General features: G+C 35.9%; 1 protein-coding gene across 2 annotated transcripts in view; it reads right to left on the bottom strand.

Annotated features, from left to right (window-relative positions):
- Nucleotides 1–22,686, bottom strand: part of RAB3GAP1 (RAB3 GTPase activating protein catalytic subunit 1) — a 123,812-nt gene that overhangs the window by 64,490 nt on the left and 36,636 nt on the right. For both annotated transcript variants that reach the window (XM_036858080.1, XM_036858081.1), the window contains exons 4-5: nucleotides 14,540–14,672; nucleotides 11,764–11,842 (exon numbers count right to left, since the gene is read on the bottom strand). In XM_036858080.1, coding sequence (XP_036713975.1) covers nucleotides 11,764–11,842; nucleotides 14,540–14,672 — 212 coding nt within the window. The remainder of the gene's footprint in view (nucleotides 1–11,763; nucleotides 11,843–14,539; nucleotides 14,673–22,686) is intronic.

Raw genomic sequence — 22,686 nt, 5'->3', positions numbered from 1 at the left:
CCAATCAGAAGAATGCCCACGAGCTGATCACATGCCCCACAAACCACCCTCTCCCTCACCCTGTCTTTCCTTGAAAGCCTTCGGGTCTTTTAAGCACTGGCTGCCCTGAATAAACCTTTCCTTGAAAGCCTTCGGGTCTTTTAAGCACTGGCTGCCCTGGACTCCTTGCTTGGCTCCCTGCAATTAATGCTGCACTTTCCTTCACCACAACCCAGTGCCAGTAGACTGGCTTGCCTGCACACAGGCAAACGGACCCAAGTCTGGTTCAGTAACACTGCTAGGTTAATTTTGGTAAAATCTAGCAATTTTATACAATATAGCTCCATTTCTTCCCCTCTTTCTTTGTGCAATATTGTCATATATATTATGGATACACGTTACAAACCCAACAATACAGTGCTATAATTATTGCTTAAGCAAACTTATGTTTTACAAAAAGAAGAGAATATATCTTTTGTTATTTATTAGGGAATTTCCAATGCTCTTCACTTCTTCCTGTGGATCCGAGTTACTGTTTTCTTTAATACTGCCAGTAAGGCGGGTCAGCCTACAATGAATTCTCTCAGGCTTTGTTTATATGACAACGTTGTTATTTCACCTTTATTTCTGAAAATAGTTTTGGTGGCTATAGAACTCCTGGTTGATAGTTTTCTTCTGTTTCAGCACTCTGAATATGTCACTGTACCGCCCTCTGACTCCCACTGCTTTTAATGAGAAGCCAGCGAGCAGTACTGTCCTCTTGTACATGATGAGTCTTTTTTCCCTGCTGTTTTAGATTCTCTTTGTCTTTGGGTTTCAGCAAGTTGACTAGAATGTGTCTAGGTGTGGTTCTCTTCTGTGTTTATCCTACTCGGAGTTCATTGAGATTCCAGGGTCCCTAAGGAATTTTTTTTTTCTCCATCAAACCTGGGAAGTTTTCAGCCATTATTTCTGAAATAATATTTTCTGCCCTTATCTTTCTCTTCATCTGGGATTCCCATTACAGTATGCTTTGGAACAATGATACTGACCCACGCATCTCTAAAGTTCTGTTCATTTTTCTCTAATTTTTTCTTTTATTCTTTGGATTGGATAATTTCTATTAATCTTTCAAATCCACCAACTCTTTATTCTGCTATCTCAGATCTGCTTTTGAGCATATCTGGTCAAAGTTTACTTCAGCTATCCTTTTCAACTCTAGGAATTTCCATTTGGTTCTCTATTATAATTTCTATTTACTGAGGTTTCCTATGTGACTCATTGTTAGTCTATTTTTAATTCTTTCGATACAGTTCCTTTAATTCTTTGAACACACTTATAACTGCTTTGAAGTTATTGCTGAATCCAACCTCTGGACCCAATAAGAGTCCATTTCTACTGACTGTTTTTTTCTACTTACACATGTCACACTTCCCTGTGTGACCTTGCAAATCTATTAATTTGTGGTTGAAAATTACATTTAGGTAACATACTGTAGTAAAATCAGGTCCCTTTTAACTTTCTGCTGGTTGTTAGTTTCTTTTTTGTTTGTTTGTATTTAGTAAATTGCAGACTACAACTGTGCAATCTGTATTCCCCAAAGTGTTCTGTTACTTATGTCTCTATTCAGTAATTTTATTCTTATTTTTTAGCCTGGCTCCCTAGGGGCTACTCCTTGTCTGTATAGCTTAGTGGTAAATCAGTAACTGGGGCACAGATTGTGCTCAAATAGCTGAACCCATAAGGCTTCCCTTCTGCTGACTGATCTGGGTGTCGGGGTTGGGGAATGCATACAAAGTTGCAACCAGTTCTCAAGTTAGGGCTCTCTTGGGCCTCCCATGCACTCATGTAGTTTCCCTATCATACAGGGATGTGTACAGAGTGTATCCAGCTCTACTATGGCTTTCATACAGGATCTCCCTGTTAAATTTCTGAATAATCCACCACTGGCTTTGGACTAGGTGTGGAACCTTGACCTAGCAAAGGTACAGGGTTTCCCCATCCATTCTCAATTGAGTCTGCTACTTTTAGTAGGCAAAGCCACCGGCTTTTGCCCTCCACCCAGAATCAAACCTGCCCATCTGGCAATAGAGCTGATGGTTTTCACTGCCAACCTAGACTGGAAAGCTACAGTTCTCATCAACACAGACTGGGGAGAAGAGGGGGAGGTGACAGAAACAGCAATGGGCAAAAGGACCAGAGGTTCCCTCTATTCTTACCTAAGCTCTAGCAGTTGTTCAAGAATAAATGCTCCTAAATTTATTTGCCTCTAGTGCCTTGAAATGGTTGTTTTGATTATTTTTTTTTCCAGTTTCATACTTTTTTTTTCACACTTTTTTTTCCAGAGAGGAATTGAAAATTCTTCATGTCACAGTTACCGGAAGTCCTCTAAACGTTTGCTTTTGAAAGAATAAGAACATTTTACAGGTCCTTAGGGCTAAATACCATTCTTTCAAAACTATCAGGTTCTTTTACACGTATTTCTTTCTAGGACTAGAAAAAAAATACATTAAAATCACAAATATGAATCTTTTTTTAAAAAGCTATCATAGGGGCTTCCCTGGTGGCGCAGTGGTTGAGAATCTGCCTGCCAATGCAGGGGACACGGGTTCGAGCCCTGGTCTGGGAGGATCCCACATGCCGCGGAGCAACTAGGCCCGTGAGCCACAACTACTGAGCCTGCGCGTCTGGAGCCTGTGCTCCACAATAGGAGAGGCCGCGATGGTGAGAGGCCCGCACACCACAATGAAGAGTGGCTCCCACTTGCCTCAACTGGAGAAAGCCCTCGCACAGAAACGAAGACCCAACACAGCCAAAATAAATAAATAAATAAATTTTAAAAAAGTGAAATTCTTAAAAAAAAAAAAAAAAGCTATCGTAATTATTCAACTACACAGCTGCCAAGATTTCTTATGGACTGTTGCTTACGCTGTTGCTGTTTCTTTGTGGTGACCAATAAAGTGTGACTGAAGGTGAAAGCCCAAAGACCAGGCTAGACAAAGGCAAAATCAGAGACAAAATCTGTCCTCAGTTAAACCCAGCTGTACTTTCAGTGTATTTTTCTAATCTCAGTAAAGTCTCCCCAGGCATATAACATTTATGCTCTCACTTTTTGTATTATTTTCATATTGCTGCTGTAACAAATTACCACCAACTTGGCAGCTTAAAACAACACAAATTTATTATCTTTCAGTTCTATAAGTTAGAAGTCTGACGCAAGTCTCACCAGGCTAAATCAAGGTGTCAGCAAGGCTATGTTCCTTCTGGAGACTCTAAGGGAGAATCCATTCCTTGCCTTTCCCAGTTCCTAGGGGCTACCCTCATTCCTTGGCTCATGACCTTCTTCCATCTTCAAATCCAGGAACAGCAGGCCAAGTTATTCTCACATCACAACACTCTGACACTGACTATCTTCTGCCTCTTTTCTACTTTTAAGAACTCTTGTGATTATACTCGGCCCACCCAGATAACCCAGGAAAAATCTCCCTATCTTAAAGTCAGCTGATTAGCAACCCTAATTCCATCTGCTCTCTTGATTCCTTCTTGCCACATAACCTATACTCACATGTTCTAGGATGTGGACATCTTTAGGAGGTACAGAGGTTCATTATCCTGGCCACCACACCCTCTGCTCAAAAAATATCTCATAAATTTACCTTTGGACATAAATGTCTGCTAAGGCTAATGTCTGTGTCATTTCTAGGGCTAATTTTTTTTTAATAAATAACAAATAATGAAGGGAATAAATCTCTAATGATGATTTCAGGATCAGCCATTAGAAGGTATTTAAAGGATAGGTATATAAGGAGGCAGAGAGAATCAGCCAACAGATCACATCATTAAGATCAGTTACCCTGCCTAGACTATAAAACTTAATCATGAAACTGTAAACAAGCCCCTGTGTCCCTGTTTTCTGAAGTAAGAGGCTTTTGCTTTAGTCTCCCAGACCTCCCCTGAATCTCAAAAGGCTGGTTCAAGAGTTAATTATTAGGAAATGTAAGCATGTAGAAACAAAGCAAAGATGCTGGGCCAGAAAACTGGTAACAATTTAGACTATAAATCAGCCACATAGCAGAGTCACTGAACTCCCAGTTCCCTGAAAGATATAAAGGTCTGACACACATTCCTAAGTTGTTTTTACAGAAACCAGACCCCCACCAGATGAAAACTGCCAACCCCAAGCACAAAGACCCCAAACTGGTTGGAGCCAGAAGAATGATGATGTGCGAAACTTCACCTTGATGCCAACCAGTCCAAGAACTGAGCACAAGCTGATCATGGACCATGCAGTGCCTTTGAAAACCCTTCCCTGAAAGCCATCGTGGAGTTGGGTCTTTTGAGCATGAGCTGCCCATTCTCCTTGCTTGGTACATTGCAATAAACGCTGCACTTTACTTCACCACAATACGGTTTTAGTAGATTGGCTGTGCTGTGCAGACCCAAGAACAGGTTCAGTAGCAATCATGTCCACATATCTTTTTGAGACCAGTTTTATAAAATACCCTTTAAAAAGTTAAACAGGCTTAAAGCTAATCTGGCAGGTGCTTGATATAAAAACCGAAACTAGGAGATATCAAAGTAGGTGTAGATTGATAAACTTAAACCATCAAAATTCGGCATTTGACATAAATGTTCTATTTTCTAAAGATTAATAGAATCTTTAATACATTAATAGAATTTTGATGAAGCATATGTTAAGTTTTTCTCATTCTGACAGGGTCAATCTTTACTAACTGTATTATGTATGGTATAAATATTTTGCATAATACCTCAAATTTTCAGTGTCTGCTTTATTAACTTTAGTTCAATTTAAAAAATGAAATATCTATAGGTGAAAACTTCTGTGTATCTTATTCTTCAGTTGCTAAGAACCATGGTGATTAATTTGTATCCTTGAAAATTTTAAGAATTTTTAACAATTACAATTTTAAAATTCTATAAAAAAAACATAAGTATGAGAACATTATGAAATCTTCTTAAGATGCCCAGTTCGCATTAGGGTCCAAATACACAGACACCATCTCATATTTTGCCATTCTCCACACTCAGCTGCCATGCTCCAGGCTTACCAAACTACTCGCAGTTTTCAAGTTCATTTAGGTATCATCACGTCTACTGATGCTCTTCTTCTGCCTTGAATATCTTTTCATCTAACTTCACCTGGCTTATTCTCACTTGGCTTGCAGGACTCAGGTGAAGCATCACCTCTTCTGGAAACATTTTCCTGACTTGATCTGTCTAGAAAGGCAGTATCTCCTATGAGTTTGCATCAAGCCCTGAGGGCACTTATCAACAGTGTTGCCGTTTGTTCCCTTGTCTCTAACCCTCTTCTAATCCCAAAGCTCACTGAGGCAGGGACCACATTTTATCTTTGATATCCCAGTACCTGGCTCATAGTAAATGTTTAAAAAGAATGTTTGCTGAATAAAAGAAAACACACATACTTTTAACATGTCGAATTTTCAAATAGTTCTCAAAAGTTTGGTTGTTGGCCTTCTAACCTTTAAGAAAAATCAAATTAAAAAAATGGAAGTGATACAGCAGATTGACATGACACAGGTCCCCCTTCCCCCCAAACACACCAAAACACCTAATAAGACATGATAATGTTTTTGAAATACACAGCTGAACTTGAAAGAATAGAAAGGAGATTGCTGAGTCACAGAAACAAAGAGGGAACTGAATGGCAGAAGTAAGCATGCAAGGTGACTCTGAAGAAAAACAGGGGATTATCAACTCTGGATATAGGCCCTCACAGCTAGGGACTAGGGATCGGGATTTTACAGGATAAGCCTTTCAGATGCTAAAAGCCTATCAGCATGACTCACAAAGCTGTCTGCAAAACTGAAGGTGCTTTGATAGACTAGACAGACTGAAAGTGATGGAAGAAAAGTCTGTTTATGTCTGAGAATACAACATATTTAGCTTAGCATAGATAATGTGAATTATATCACTGAGACTGATAAGGTATAACCAGCCCAGGGGAAGTGGTCTTTGGCATGTATCCAGGCTAGGTTATGTCCAAAATGCCCGAGCCTCATAATAAATATAAATAAGGCTAGGTCTGGAAACTATGCTTCCAAAAGTATTATATGACTCAGATATTAGCACCCCTTGCTTATGAGGGACTGAGAGTAAGAAGCTGCATATTTTTCTGATGATGTTACCAATCTCCCTACAAGGTACCCTAAACACATCAGTTCCTTCTGTATCCTTTATACTTAATCAAGCATTGTCTGTGCATGGACTGTCCATCAATCCAAATCAGTACACAGGTTGTAACGTTTTGAATGGCTCCTCAGGGATATGGGTGTACATGAGGCAAGGAAATGGAACTACGGCTTCTGCTTAAAGCCTGGATCTTAGAAGAGACTGCCACCTCAATAAAACAACTCCAGGCCCAGATGGTTTCAATGGCAAATTCTACCAAATATTAAAGAAGATAACATCAATTTTACACAGTCTCTTCCAGAAAACAGATGTGAATAAAATACTTCCCAATTTATATTATGAGGCCAGCATTTCTCTGACATCAAAACCAAAATATAGGAAAACTACAGACCAATATTTCTCATTAACACAGACACTAAAGTCCTCAACAAAATATCAGCATATCAAATTCAGCAATACATATAAGCACAAATACAAATTATACCACAAAGAAGTAGAAGTAGAGTTCATCTTGCGGATGCAAAGCTAATTAGCTATCTACCAAAATCATCCAATGTAATCACCATATTAAAAATCTAAAGAAGAAACAAATGGGGACTTCCCTGGTGGCACAGTGGTTAAGAATCTGCCTGCCAATGCAGCAGACACGGGTTCGAGCCCTGGTCCGGGAAGATCCCACATGCCGCAGAGCAACTAAGCCCGTGCACCACAACTACTGAGCCTGCGCTCTAGAGCCCACTAGCCACAACTACTGAAGCCCGTGGGCCTAGAGCCCATGCTCTGCAACAAGAGAAGCCACCACAATGAGAAGCCCATGCACTGCAATGAAGAGTAGCCCCCGCTCACCACAGCTAGAGAAAGCCCACGCGCAGCAACAAAGACCCAACACAGCCAAAAAATAATAAAAAAAAAAAATAAAGAAAGAAGAAACAAATGATCATATCAATTCAAGCAGAAAATGCATTTGACAAAATTCAACATCCATTCATATAAAACCTCTCAGCAAACTAGGAATAGAACATTCTCAACCTAATAAAGAGCATCTATGAAAAAGCTACACCTAACATCATATTTAATAGTAAAAGACTAAATGCTTTCCCTCTGAGATTAGGAGCAAGACAAAGATGTCCACTCTCATCATTCCTATTCAGTATTTTACTGGAGCCTTAGCCAGTTTAAAAAGGCAAGGAATAAAACAGACCCAGAGATTGGAAAGGAAGAAATAAAACTACCCCTATTCACAGACAACATGACTGTTTACAAAGAAAATCCAAAAGACATCACAAAACTCCTCCGAGAACTAATAACTGAATTTAGTAAGGTCATGGGATATAAGGTCAATGCACAAAAATTAGTCATATTCCCACATACTAGTAACAAAGAGCTGGATATGAAAAATGTTTAAATAATACCATTACAATAGCTCCTTTTAAAAAAGCAGTAATTAGATATAAATCTAAGAAAACACATACAGGATCTGCCTGCTGAAATCAAAGAAGACCTAAATAATTGGAGAGACCAACCATGATCATAAAATGGAAGACTCAGCATAGTAAACATACCAATTCTCCACCAAAATGATCTACAGACTCAAAGCAATTCCAATCAAAATTCCAACAGGACTTTTTGTAGACATAGATAAACCAATTCTAAAATTTAAATAGAAAAGCAAAGGGGCTAGAATAGCCAAAACAACTTTGAAAATTGAAAAAAAAAAAATTGAAGGAATCACACTACCTAATTTAAAGACTTATTACAAAACTATAGCAACCAAGACACAAACCCACACAAATATGGCCAAACGATCTTTGACAAAGGTGCAAAAGTAAGTCAATGATGAAAGGAAACTCTTCAACAAATGAGGTTGGCACAACTAAACATCCACATGCAAAAAAAAGAATCTTACCCAAAAATTAACTTGAAATGGACAATAGCTCTAAATATAAAATGTAAAACTTTTAGAATAAAGCACAGAATTGACCATGTGATCAAAGTTAATATCACCAGTAACTAAGTCACAATAACATGACCTTCTGATATGATATGATAAAAAGGCATTTCACCTCTATGGTATTCTCTCCAAAACCCATAATCCAAGTGTAACCACAGAAAAAATTTTCTTACTTTAAAAAGTTTTTAAAAAGACACAAACCCAAATTGAAGGAGATTCTACAAAATACCTGACTAGTACCCCTCAAAAGCTCAAAGTGATGAAAAATGAGGAAAGACAGAAATTTTCACAGAACGGAGACTAAAGAAAGTAAGGAGATATAACTACATGCAATGCGGTATCCCAGATTAGATCTTGGAACAGAAAATGGATGTAGTGAAAAAACTAGTTAAATAAAGTTTAACTAATAATAATGTACCACTGTTGGTTTCTCAGTTTTGACACACATACCATGGTAACATAAACTGTTAACAGTAGGGAAAACTGGGTGAAGGGTATCCCGGGACAGCCTGTACTATCTTTATAACTTTTCATAAATCTAAAATAAGCCAAAATTTTTTTAAAGTTTATATATTTTTATCAAATAGAAGAAAGGCTTTGTGATCTCGTGCAAGCGTTCTCAGACATGGCACTAAAGCATGATCCATAAAGTAAAAAACTAATAAACTGAACTTCATCAAATTTAAAAATTTTATTCTGGAAAAGACACTAGTAAGAGAATGAAAAGATAAACTACTGTCCAGAGAAAATATTTGTATTCAGAATATATAAAGAACTCTCAAAACACAGCAGTAAGAAAACAACCCAATTAAAAAGTGGACAAAAGACTTGAATAGACACTTCACCATAGAGTATATATGATGGCAAATAAACACATGAAAGATATTCAAAATTCAAATTAAAACTAGGATGAGATATCACAACATACCTATTAGAATGGCTAAAACTAAAAGAACTGACACCAAGTACTACTGTGGATATAGAGCAACTGAAACTCTCATATATTGTTGGTGGGAATGCAAAATGGTACAGTCACTCTGGAACTCAGTTTGGCTGTTTCTTATAAAGTTAAATATACACTCACCATATGACTACTACTACTACTTAATCCCACCCAAGATATCTACCCAAGTAAACTGAAAATATATTTTCATATAAAAGATCTACACAAAAATATTTACAGCAGCTCTATTCATAAATGTCCAATCTTAGAAACAATCCTACTACCCCTCAACAGGTGAATGATTAAACTGTGGTATATCCTTAAAACAGAATACTACTCAGCAATAAAAAGGAAAAAACTACTGACAAAAAATTACTTCAAAGGATCTCAAAAGCATTATGCTGAGGGAAAGAAGCCAGTCTCACATGGTTACTATTTGAGTCCATCTCTACGACACTCCTGAAACGACAAAACTATAGTGACTGAGAACATATCAGTGACTGGCAGCATCATAACAGAGAAGAGGAGTTTGGGGGAGGTTACAGAACTGCTCTATATTCTGACTGTGGGAGCAATTTAAAAAAAACCTATACATGTGTTAAAGTTCAGTGAACTGTTCATCAAAACAAAAAAGTCAATTTACCGTATGCTAATTTTAAAAGTAAAATTTTTAAAAAGTAAATGGGAACATTAAAAAAAAAAACTACTGGGAGCTCCCTGGTGGCACTGTGGTTAAGAATCCGCCTACCAATGCAGCAGACACGGGTTCAAGCCCTGGTCTAGGAAGATCCCACATGCTGCAGAGCAACTAAGCCCGTGCGCCACAACTACCGAGCCTGCGCTCTAGAGTCCGCAAGCCACAACTACTGAGCCCACGCGCCTAGAGCCCGTGCTCCGCAACAAGAGAGGCCAGCACAATTAGAAGCCTGTGCACTGCAATAAAGAGCAGCCCCCACTCGCCGCAACTAGAGAAAGGCCGCGCGCAACAAAGACCCAACACAGCCAAAAATAAATAAATAAAATAAATAAATTTATTTTTAAAAAACTAACAAATGACTTTCGTTAATAAAGAAATCACTAACAAGTGATTTATTAATTTCATACATAGAAAGGTTTCATGTATTTATTCAATGAATATTTAACTATGGACTATGTGTCAAATATACTTTTTTGAAATATATATTAAAAAGCTGAACAGAAATTATATAACAGCAGTGAGATTTTGATATATGTACTATGTGTCATTATCTTGTGAAATCCTCACAATTACTCTCAAAGGTACATATTATTTATTATTCTTACTTTACCAATGCAGAAACCAAATCAGAGAAATTAAATAACTTGCCCAAAGTTGCTGAGATAATAAGTACTTGAGCTAGAAATTAAACATTAGTTTGTCTAATTCAGTGTCTGGCCAAACAGTAGATGGTCAATTAATGCTGAATGAATGAATGCACATAAATGCATGCTCTATGATACAAGCTGCCTTCTGACATATTTTGTCATGTTAAATGTATGTATTCACATTTTAAAAGATAAAAGAATCTAGATGGATTAAATTAAATGGGTAATTTATTCATTAAATTCCTTTTGTAGTTAAGTTCACAGTTTTTAAAAGATCACATTAAAATAACAAGACTATTTATGAAACCTTAACCAGTTTATTGCACTTGCAAACAGTTTTCTTCTTTTTAGTGCTACATAATCTACTTGATATAGTAATCACAATGGAACGAAGAAGAAACAAACACAGATATTATCATTTTCCCCTTCCTTAGAAATTCTTTAATAAAAAAAATCAAAAGACCAACTCACACCAACAGAATAAATTAAAACCAGCATATAAATTTCCTTCAACTAGGTCTCCTTCCTTGACCATATACTCATACTTGGGCCATTTTGATGGTAGTATGTTTTAATACCAACCTCTCCAAAATAAAGAGATGCTGAGAATAATTGAAAAAAATTAAAAGACCTTTAGAAAGATTAAAAGACGTAAGAGAGTTTTGATGTTATCACATAACTATTTGAGATCAGCATTTTATGTCAATTCAATTTTCAGCAATATGTATTACGTTTCCTATGATATTTAAGCGTTCTATGCTAGTCATCAGAATTACAGTTAGGTACAACCTAGATTACAACACATACTGTTCAGAAAGGATTTAAGAGCAGGACTATGACTGCTATCCTCAGAAAGGCCTACTTGTAAGGCTGCCCGCTGGCTGGAACCTGGGAACCTGGATTTGTGGAGGGGGTCTCACCATTTTCCCTAAATGATAAGAATTACTGTGCCTAAACTGTTCGTACAAACAAAGTGGTTTATGCTGAACACCTGCTTTCCTTTTAGGAGTCTGAAATTTTGTTATGTAACAGTCAGAGGGTGCCTGCGTAACCAGCCCCTAAATAAAAACCTGAGAGCTGAGGCTTTAACAAGCTTCTCTGGTAGAAAATGTTTCATGTGTTGTCACAACTTGTTGCAAAAGGAACTGAATATGTCCTCTGTGACTCCATTAGGAAAGGACTCTTAAACACTTGCACTTCCTCCAAACTTCGCCTAAGGCACCTTTTCCCTTTGCTGATTTTGCTTTGCATGCTGTCACTGTAAGAAATCCTAGCAATAAGAGCAACTACATGCTGAGCCCAGTGTGAACTCCTAGCAAATCATCAAACCTGGAGTCAGTCATGGGGCCTTCCCGACATACATACTAAAAGTTATCTGAGTAAAATGTATACTTACCATCTTACGAGGCAATGTGCTCTGGGAGGAAAGTCATTATTCATACACAGCAAATCTTGCATAGATTGTGGAATAACATCTACAGAAATATTTGATAATTAAAAAGTGAGTATGTTCATTCTAAGGCAGAATTTTATCATATGATTTAAACAAATCATTCTATGACATGTCTTGCTAGTCCATGTAGTTTTGTGACTGCTTAACGTTTATATCTAAGGCTAACTGTAAGCTTTGGAGGAAGACCAGTGTCTCTCTTGCTCTCTCCCTTTTCTTTAAAAAAAAAAGAAGCCAGTCCATAAAAAAATATATATTGATATATATCATTCCCATGTTTATATTTTCCATTCTTCTAAATCATGATTCAAACAATTTCTCATTCCTTACTAGAAAACCTTGCTTTATTTGTTCTTCTTGGCCTGCCCTTGTCTTTACTTTTCTTCAAAATTATACTTAGAAGTCTGTCAACTCTATACCACCTCCCATGGCTAGCCTTTGCTCACCCCTGGCCGTCTTAAATATTCTTGTAAAACCACTACGCAGCTTCTCCTTTATAACCCATATATCTGTAAGTATTTGCATTACTATCCATAATAAGATACTAACATCAATGATCATTACTTACACTCGTAAATGCATAATAAATTCAAAGCATAAAGAATAATGTTTATAAAAATATTTCCTGGAACCTCCCTGGAGGTCCAGTGGTTAGGACTCCGCACTTCCACTGTGGGGGGGCGTAGGTTCGATCCCTGGTCAGGGAAGATCCCGCATGCCACACTGTGCAGCCAAAAAAAAAAAAACAATTTCCTTTTGCTGTATAGCTATACTTGCTGAGCAAATTTGTATTTTGTTAATTTGAAAAAAGAATAAATAGGAGAACACTAATGACTTGATGCTCTAATTAAAGCAATAAGCAACTCCAATAAATAAAAGACCAGTGTTCAGATCTTCTGACCTCTGATAATAGTTTTAAACATGTATCTCCAAATTAACTGAGTTGATGGTTTGCTTGTAACTTCTACCATTAGTTACAGCTTCAATCACAACCAAATTAAAACTGCCCAATACATACACACACACAGCAATAATGCCTTAACTACCTTAAATCCATTCACCTTCTCTCATCATACCACAGTCTCCTTCGTCTATTCATCTCAGAAACACTGATTCTAAGCCTCCTTACTTGCAACAGCTTTTCCTTGATATATGATCTTTCTTCAAATTAACAGCACTTAAGATTTCTCTACCTTGAACAGGTTCCTTCATTAATCAGCAGAATGTTGTACCCGGAAATCTCTGGGCTATAATCAGACTTTCCACCAGTTGCATATATTTCCCTCTTCCCCTTATTCCTAAAGTATATCTATTCATATTCTGGTTTAATAATTTTATTTTGCTGTATAACTATCTTAAACATGTATATACACAGTCAAATTATCTGTCCTAGTTTATGAATCTAAATGCAGATGCTATCTAACTGTTTTGTTTGTGAAAATAATATATACAACAGAAAAGGTAATATAATTTTATTCCTATACAAGAAAACGCACAAATATTTCAGACCTACACTTAGAAATGATAATCTGTTTTGACCAGAAAAACTTTAACACACATTCTGCATATTTACTTTATGAGTGAATGAAGAAGAGTATTTGACCAACAGATTCAAAATTCATATTTTAATACCTTGCTCACTCACTGTTTTACGCTAGCATATTACAAAACAAAGACTTTGGATGATGTGACCTATTAACAACTGTAAGCACTATTTACTGAGTACCTAACATAGGCCAGGTACTGAGAAAGGTACTTCTTAGAAGAAAAAAAAAATAGGCAATACAAAATTTAATAAAATTGAAATATTAATTCAGAATTAGAAGTTACAGCATTTCAAGTCAGCAATACATTATGAGATTATTATATTAAAATCAACTCTCTTAAAATGGATCTTTCTCTTAAAATGATTGATAATATAAAATCAAGTTGCCTTTGCAAGTTCATAAATTACGCCCAGCAAATAAAATATATGCCTTTTTGGGGAAGAAACAAACTCTTAAAATCCTTTATTAAGCTGCAAATGATGTTTGCTAACTTGAATACTAATTGCAATGCTTATACAAGAGCCTGGTAACATTAGTAATCATGAGATAGGTACTTATGTACAGTATCTTATTAAATCCTCCCATTAACCCTCCAGGTAGTATTACTCCATTTTACAAATGAGATCAGTCAAATTTAGAAAGGTCAAGTAACTAGTAAGTAGAAAAACCAGAATTTTAATCCACTTGATCTGACTCCGAAGTCTGGGGTATATCCAAAACATGACGCTGACTAATCAATAAATAACTTTTTTTTAATTCTTCAAAGCCCAGCTTAGTTACTTAATTCTCTATAACATCTTCTCTGATCTCTCTGGACTAAAAGTGATCTTTCCTATTCTGAACTCCAGTAAGACTTTGTGCTTTGGGATGGCACTTACCACTTTTTACCTCTTATTATTGTTACTTACTTACAGACCTTATCTCCCCTACTGGAATGTAAATTTTTTTCAGTTGGGCTTAGCAGAGTACCGAGCACATCTCAGGCACTCAATAAATATGTGATTTAATTAATTTTAAAATAAATGCAAAGATCATACTCTATTTCAGATGTGGTGAAACGACTCTGCATATGTAAAACATCTCCAGAGGATACTACTTAATTAAGAGAACTAAATTCATAATTCAAAATTATAATCACTCTTACAAGAGTTTAAAAATATGTAGTACAAACTTACCTTCTAATACTTCATCCTTTCCTTCTTTATCAGGGGATTCTTGTACAAGATAATGATGAGTGATTGAGAACTTGAAATCAGCAAAGGAAATCTCATCTGATTTCTCTTCCCATGTGCCAGAAGTAAATATACCCTGTATTTAACAAAAACAAAAAAAAAAAGGAAAAACATCTACCTTATGGTATTCAATAGTTACCTTTAGGTTTATTAACCACAGATCTTTTTTCCCTTTTTCTGCCCATTAATCTAAAAGTTCGATCCTAAATTTATCCTCCCCATAATAAAAGGAAAAGGAAAAATATGTAAGTGAATAAACAAAGAGGAAATTATTTTATAAACTATTTATCACAGTATTTCTTTAGAAGAAAATTCCCCTAGAATATTAACTATCAAGTGACTTACAAAATTGTAATTTTCAAGTAATTTTTGTAAGATGAGTCTCTATATAAAATCATGAATATACAGTAAATCCCATGCCTCTTCACACACCAAAAAAACCCCAGCACCTTCTCTACCAACAGCAGAATCTCTGAGTAGCTTTTAACTGAAAATAGTTAAATTTCATAAATTTTAAAAATTAGAAAAAAATACATGACAATAAAATATATTTTTATTATAAAAATCTCAAATCTAATAACATCACTATGTGGTACACAGAATTACTGGATATCATAAATTGCTTCAGAAAAAAAAAAAGCAAATTTGTAAAATAAATTTAGGTCACATGGCATCTGTAGTACTTATTTGCTTAACAGGTTCTGCAAGCTTCTTTATCAAGCTTTGGCATTCAAATATTTTCATTTAAACAGCAACTTCTTCATTGGAAAATATTTTAATTTAAAGTTCCAAACAGCCCTCTTACTTACACAACATAACCATAAAAAAGGATTTTTGCCACAGGTCCTCTAGTCTCCCATAGCTATTCTTTCCACTGGAGAGAGATTACAGATAGTCATTACAGTGTAGCACCACCACTACAAGGTAGAAATACCAACTCAGCAACTTCCAAATACAGATAGCCACAAACTAGATAGGAAAAATGTAAGGAATGATTCTCTGCGTTACTGAATTTTTTAAAAGTGTTTTTCAGACTGTACCTAAGTTTTATATGTGTTCCTGGCAAGGTATTTATAATTCTGAATCTTTTTATTAGGAGAATAATCACCATGTATGATACATATCAAAAACTATGACTTTTATACATTGGGTTTCTTTAAGGTGAGGTTAACCTGTGTTAAATTAAGATATATATATGGCCCGTACCAAAAGTCTCAAACTGCAATAAGTAATAAATGATATACATAAGAGCTTGGTTTGCTAGGAAGAATGCCCACAATAAAGCAGTGAAAGCTAAAACTAAGGCGGGGGGGAGAAGTCCAGAAAATGAGAGATAAGTCCCCCTTTCAAGCTTGCAGAAAAGCTGAAATTTTTTTTTTGCCATATTTTTAATTGAAATATAGTCAATTTATAATGTTGTGCTAGTTTCTGATGTACAGCAAAGTGATTCAGTTATATAATACATATTCTTTTTCATATTCTTTTCCATTATGGTTTATTACAGAATATTGAATATAGTTCCTGTGCTATACAACAGGACCTTGCTGTTTATCCATTCTGTATATAATAGTTTACATCTGCTAGTCGCAAACTCCCAGTCCAACCCTCCCACACCTCCCCTCCCCCTTGGCAACCACAAGTCTGTTCTCTATATGTCTATGAGTATGTTTCTGTTTCATAGGTAAGTTCATTTGTGTCATACTTTAGATTCCACATATAAGTGATACCATATGGTATCTGTCTTTTTCTTTCTGACTTACTTCACTTAGTATGATAATCTCTAGGTCCATCCATGTTGCTGCAAATGGCATTATGAAATATTCCCTTAAAATGATACAAAGAAACATTATCTGACCCTAATCCTGCATTCTAGGTACTACTGTCAACCTTACTGAACAGCTATCTCAAGGTGGATTTGGTTGTATTCAATAGAGAGGGCATCCAGGTTCTGTATCCAAAACAACTTTTTAAGATAATTTAGCTTAACTGAAAAACAACACTCCAACCTCCCTCCTTCAATTCCATTATGATACAGTCACTTGACACCAAATTCCAGTATGGTGTATATTTACTATTAGAACCAGAAAGGATAACTCTAGTTCAGAATTAATCTAGTAATTCATCAAAAATAACTTCTGATGGCCCTAATTAGACAATAAAAAGAATTAAGCACACAGGCTAGAAAGAAAGAAAGCTGTCTGCATTCACAGATGGCATGATTATGTACATAATATATCCAAAGGAATCTACAAAGTACTAAAACTAACTTGAGTTTATGAAGCTGTGGAATTCAAGGTCAGTATACAAAAATCATGTGCATTTTTATATACATATACCAAGCAAACGCTTGGGAAATTAATTTTTTAAAAAATACCACTCTTATAACATCAAAAAAATATCAAATATCTAGTGAAAAGACTTAATGAAAGATGAGCAAGAACTCTACCTAAAAATACCTCAAAGCATTACTAAAAGATATTAAAGACCTAAACAGAGATATTTCATGTACATGGATTGGAAAACACAACACCATTAAGATGTCGATTCTCCCAAATTGATGTATAACTTCAACACAATCCTAATCAAAATCCCAGCAGGCATTTTGTAAAAACTGCCAAGCTGATTCTAAAACAAACATGAAAATCCAAAGACCCTAGAATAGCTAAAATAATTTTTGATGAAAAGTATACTACCTGATTTTAAGATTTACTTTGCTACAGAAATTAAGACAGTACAGTATTGGCATAAGAAAAAATAGATCAATGAAACATAACAGATAGTCCAGAAGTATACTCACACTAATACTTCATTTTACAACAGAGGAGCCACTACAATTCAGTAGGGAAAGGATGGTCTTTTCAACAAATGGTTCTGAAATAAGTAGATATTCATATGGAAGAGAACACAGAATATCCTCACAACCTTAAAATAGGCAAAAATTCCTTTGACAAGACACAAAAGTCACTAACAATAAAATCAAAAACTGAGAAAATGAACTTCACTAAAATAAACATGCTTACCAAAAGACACAATTAAGAAAATGATTAGGAAAGCCATGGACTAATGGAAAAACTCAAAATACATATATCTGACAAAAGACTCACAACCAAGATGTACGAGAATAATTTTAAAAACGAAACAATCCAATATTTTTTTAATGAGCAAATACTTGAACACTTAGCAAAAGAAGGTATGAATGACTAATAAATAGTTAACTGTGATGAATTACCAGATACTACTGAATATCAGTAGTCAACAGCGAAATGCAAATTAAAACCACAATGAGATACCACTTCACACCCAGTAAGATAACTAAAACTAAAAATCTGACAATGCCAACTGTCAAAATGTAGAGCAACTTGAAATCTCACATACTGCTAAGAGTATAAAATGGTACAACCTTGTACTTTAGAAAAGTTTGGCAGTTTCTAATAAAACTGAACACAAGACCTAGCAATTCTGCTCCTAAGAATATACTCAAGAAAAATCAAAGCATATGTTCACCAAATTGTTCATAGCAGCTTTATTATTAATAGTAAGAAAAAAAATGGCAACAATTTAAATAGTTATCAATAGGAAAAAGGATAAACACACTGTGGTACAGTCATATGATACAAAAAATGATATGTGTAACATGGATGAATTCTTAAAATATTATGTTGAGCAAAATGTCAGACACAAAGAATGCATAGCGTATGATTCCACTTATATGAAACTCAAAAACGGGTAGAATTAATATATAGTGAAAGAAATAAGAACTATGGTTACTTACGGGATAGAGAGAAAAACAAGGAATCTTTCTGGGATGATGAAAATTGTTTTTTACTTTAGATGGTAGTAACATGGGTACATACGTTTGTCAAAATAAACTGTAAGTCTGAATTTTGTCCATTTTACTGTGTGTAAACTATAACCCAACAAAGAAAAAACATCAATAGAACACCTCTTTAAAAAGAGATAAGGAGATATGGGGGAATATTAAACTTCTGAGGAAAATGCGGTAGGTAGGGAGAGATGAAGATGCTCTTTTTCCAAAAGAAAAGATAATGGCAATTATGTAAGAACAACATGCACTAAACATCATCATGTGGACCCAACAATCCTTTCCACTCATCTTTCAACTTAATAAATTTTAGGTAATTAAGAAATATTCTCAGCCAGAACTTTGGAGGGCCAAAGACCTCAGCAAGATAAAGGTCACTCTCTTAGTTGAGCCCTTCACAATGTCAGGCCCAGACTATTTTAATAGCTTTCTACTGGTCTCCGTATCCCTACCCTACAATCCTTCTTCCACATGGTTACCTTCCTAAAATATAAATCTGATATTGTTCTTCTGTTTAAAATACTTAAGTGGATTTCCATAACCTATAAGTGGCTTCCAGAGATGTTTAATCATGTATTCTATCAGTAAAAGATTTTTAGTATCCATCTCCATGTGTATATTTTTATTAACAAATTAAGCATTACTGTAGCAATATATTATGCATATGATACATAAAACAAAAACATTAAAAAGGGATATAAACATGTAAAATAATTAGAAGTCATAACACAAAAATGGCTCATCATAAGTACCTCTAAATGTGGCATTACTGGGTTGGCCAAAAGGTTCATTCGGTTTTTTTCTGTAAGATGGCTCTAGTAGCACTTAGTTGTCTTTAACTTCATTTGAAACAATTTTGTTAGACTGTATGTGACAGCTGTCATATCAGCATGCATTTAAGAAAAGACTTATCAAAATTGGTGAATTTTTGTGTAGCCATTTTAATATTGAAGATGGAAGAAAAAAAGCAACATTTTTGGCATATTATGCTTTATTATTTCAAGAAAGGTAAAACGCAACTGAAATGCAAAAAAAAAGATTTGTGCTGTGTTTGGAGAAGGTGCTGTGACTGATCAAATGTGTCAAAAGTGGTTTGAGAAGTTTCGTGCTGGAGATTTCTCGCTGGACGATGCTCCATGTTCAGGTAGACCAGTTGAAGTTGACAGAGATCAAATCAAGACATTAACTGAGAACAATCAACGTTATACAGTGCGGGAGACAGCCAACATACTCAAAATATCCAAATCAAGCACTGATAATCATTTGCACCAGCTTGGTTATGTGAATTGCTTTGATGTTTGGGTTCCACATGAGTTAAGCAAAAAAAAAACTTCTTGACTGTATTTCCGTATTCAGTTCTCTACTTAAATGTAACGAAAATGTTCCGTTTTTAAAATAAATTGTGACAGGCTATGAAAAGTGGATACTGTACAACAATGTGGAACAGTAGAGATCACGGGGAAAGTGAAATGAACCACCACCAACCACACCAAAGGCCGGTCTTCATTCAAAGAAGGTGATGTTGTGTATACGGTGGGATTGGAAGGGAGTCCTTTATTATGACCTCCTTCTAGAAAATCAAGCGATTAATTCCAACAAGTATTGCTCCCCGTTAGACCAACTGAAAGCAGCACTCAACAAAGAGCGTCCAGAATGAGTCAAGAGAAAATGCATAATCTTCCATCAGGATGACGCAACACCGCATGTTTCTCTGATGACCAGGCGAAAACTGTTACAGCTTGACTCCAGAATGAGTCAAGAGAAAATGCATAATCTTCCATCAGGATGACGCAAGACCGCATGTTTCTCTGATGACCAGGCGAAAACTGTTACAGCTTGGCTGGGAAGTTCTGATTCATCCGCTGTATTCACCAGACATTGCACCTTTGGATTTCCATTTATTTCGGTCTTTATAAAATTCTCTTAATGGAAAAAATTTCAATTCCCTGGAAGACTGTAAAAGGCACCTGGAAGGGTTCTTTGCTTAAAAAGGTAAAAAGTTTCGGGAAGATGGAATTATGAAGTTGCCTGAAAAATGGCAGAAGGTAGTGGAACAAAAGGGTGAATACGTTGTTCAATTAAGTTCTTGGTGAAAATGAAGAATGTGTCTTTTATTTTTACTTAAAACCTGAAGGCACTTCTTGGACTGGTAGAAACACAAAACCCCCAGACTCGGCCCCACCCCTTACTGTTTTATCTCCCACGGTTACCTTCCACCTACCCTGTGTTACAATCCTAACAACTTGTATTTCCTCAGAGGTGTGCTTTATCTTTGACATCCAGGCACAGACTATTTATCCTGCTCTTCTCTACTTTCTCTTAGCATATCTTTCACATATTCATTCTTCAAAACTCATCCTAAATGTTATTTCCCGTAGAAACTCTGCTTTATCTCCATGAAAGGTAATGATTCTCAGTGTCTTGTTCAAATCATTAGAATGGCTTCTTATTCAAGTCACTTACTTATATATCTATTTCTCCATTAGACTGTAAAGAGCAAAGACTACAGTCTATTCTTTGCAGCCCAGAACTTAACAGTGCCTACATGCTTAATAAGTATCTTAGGAATTACCTTTATCAGTATTCACAAAGAAACTCGTATTTTCCAAATATACTGGAAATATTTCAGTAAGTACACAGAATATATAGACTGAGGTCTAGTCTAACAACCTGAAATACCACACAACCCAGTCCTAAAGGTATTCTGACTTGAATTGACATATGTACATCACAGTCCTCATGCTGAGCTCCTCCTGAAGTTAATTTCCAAATGGTATAAATCAAACACAGGTGGATAAACTCACTGTCTTCCTGGATTAAGAGATTTTCTGTAACACCTAAACATAAGCCATCTTTAAGATTTATTGGTTACCAGAATCAAATTTCACATCATAAACAACCTACCATTAAAAATATAATCTTCCATTTTAAAACTAAAACTGTTTAAATTACTGTATAACAAATTATTAAAAATTTTTTTCTTCTACTGACAAAAGCAACACATTATTGAAAAGGAAAAAAATATAGTGAAGCATAAAACCTAGTGACTTTTTCCATTTCTTTTTTTGAGGAGCATAGAGCTGTGGTTCTCACCCTAATTAAACTTTATAATCAACTACAAGGCTTTAAAAAACATACTGATAACTAGGCTCCACAATAGACTAATTAAATCAGAATCTCTGAGGTTGTGTCTAAACCCTAGAATTTTTCAAAAGCTCCCCAAGTGATTCCAATGTGCAACCAGGGTAAACAAAACCTTGGTATAAAGCTAAAAATGAAAGTTTTCATGCACTGATGGAGGAAATCCTTTTGAACGTTTGCAGTACTGAAATACAAATATTAAAAAGCCATCTAGGGCTTCCCTGGTGGCGCAGTGGTTGAGAATCTGCCTGCCAATGCAGGGGACATGGGTTCGAGCCCTGGTCCGGGAAGATCCCACATGCCGCGGAGCAACTGGGCCCGTGAGCCACAATTACTGAGCCTGCGCGTCTGGAGCCTGTGCTCCACAACAAGAGAGGCCGCGATAGAGAGAGGCCCGCGCACTGCGATGAAGAGTGGCCCCCGCTTGCCACAACTAGAGGAAGCCCTCGCACAGAAACGAAGATCCAACACAGCCATAACTAAATAAATAAATAAATTAATTAATTAAATTAAATTAAAAAAAAAAAGCAATGTTTAAAAAAAAAAAAAAGCCATCTATGTTGGGACAGCTAAATATCTGCATGCAAAAAAAAGAACTTGGGACCTTTATGCTTACACTAGGCATGAAAATTAACTCAAAATGGATCACAGACCTAAATGGAAGAGCAAGAACTATAGACACCATCAAGAAAGTGAAAAGACAACCCACAATACATGCTGCAACATGGCGAATGGGAAAAAATGTGTGAATTATGTATCTCATAAGGGACTTGTATCCAGAATATATAAAAAACATTTACAAATGAATAATAAAAAGACAATCCAATTTAAAAATGGGCAGGGACTTTCCTGGTGGTCAGCGCTTAAGACTCCAAGCTTCCACTGCAGGGGGCGTGGGTTCGATCCCTGGTCAGGAACTAAGATCCCACATGTTGCCCAGTGCAGCCAAAAAGTAAAAATAAATAAATAAATCTACTTTAGAAAAAAAATGGGCAAAGAATCTGAATAGACATTTCTCTAAAGAAGATATACAAATGGCCAATAAGAACATGAGAAAGGGACTTCCCTGGTAGCGCAGCAGTTAAGAATCCGCCTGCCAATGCAGGGGACACGGGTTCAAGTCCTG

The sequence above is a fragment of the Balaenoptera musculus genome, chromosome 7 (assembly GCF_009873245.2).
Source record: "Balaenoptera musculus isolate JJ_BM4_2016_0621 chromosome 7, mBalMus1.pri.v3, whole genome shotgun sequence".
Classification (NCBI taxonomy): domain Eukaryota; kingdom Metazoa; phylum Chordata; class Mammalia; order Artiodactyla; family Balaenopteridae; genus Balaenoptera; species Balaenoptera musculus.
Note: the sequence above shows the minus strand (reverse complement) of the source record. Positions and strands in the feature narration are given on the sequence as shown.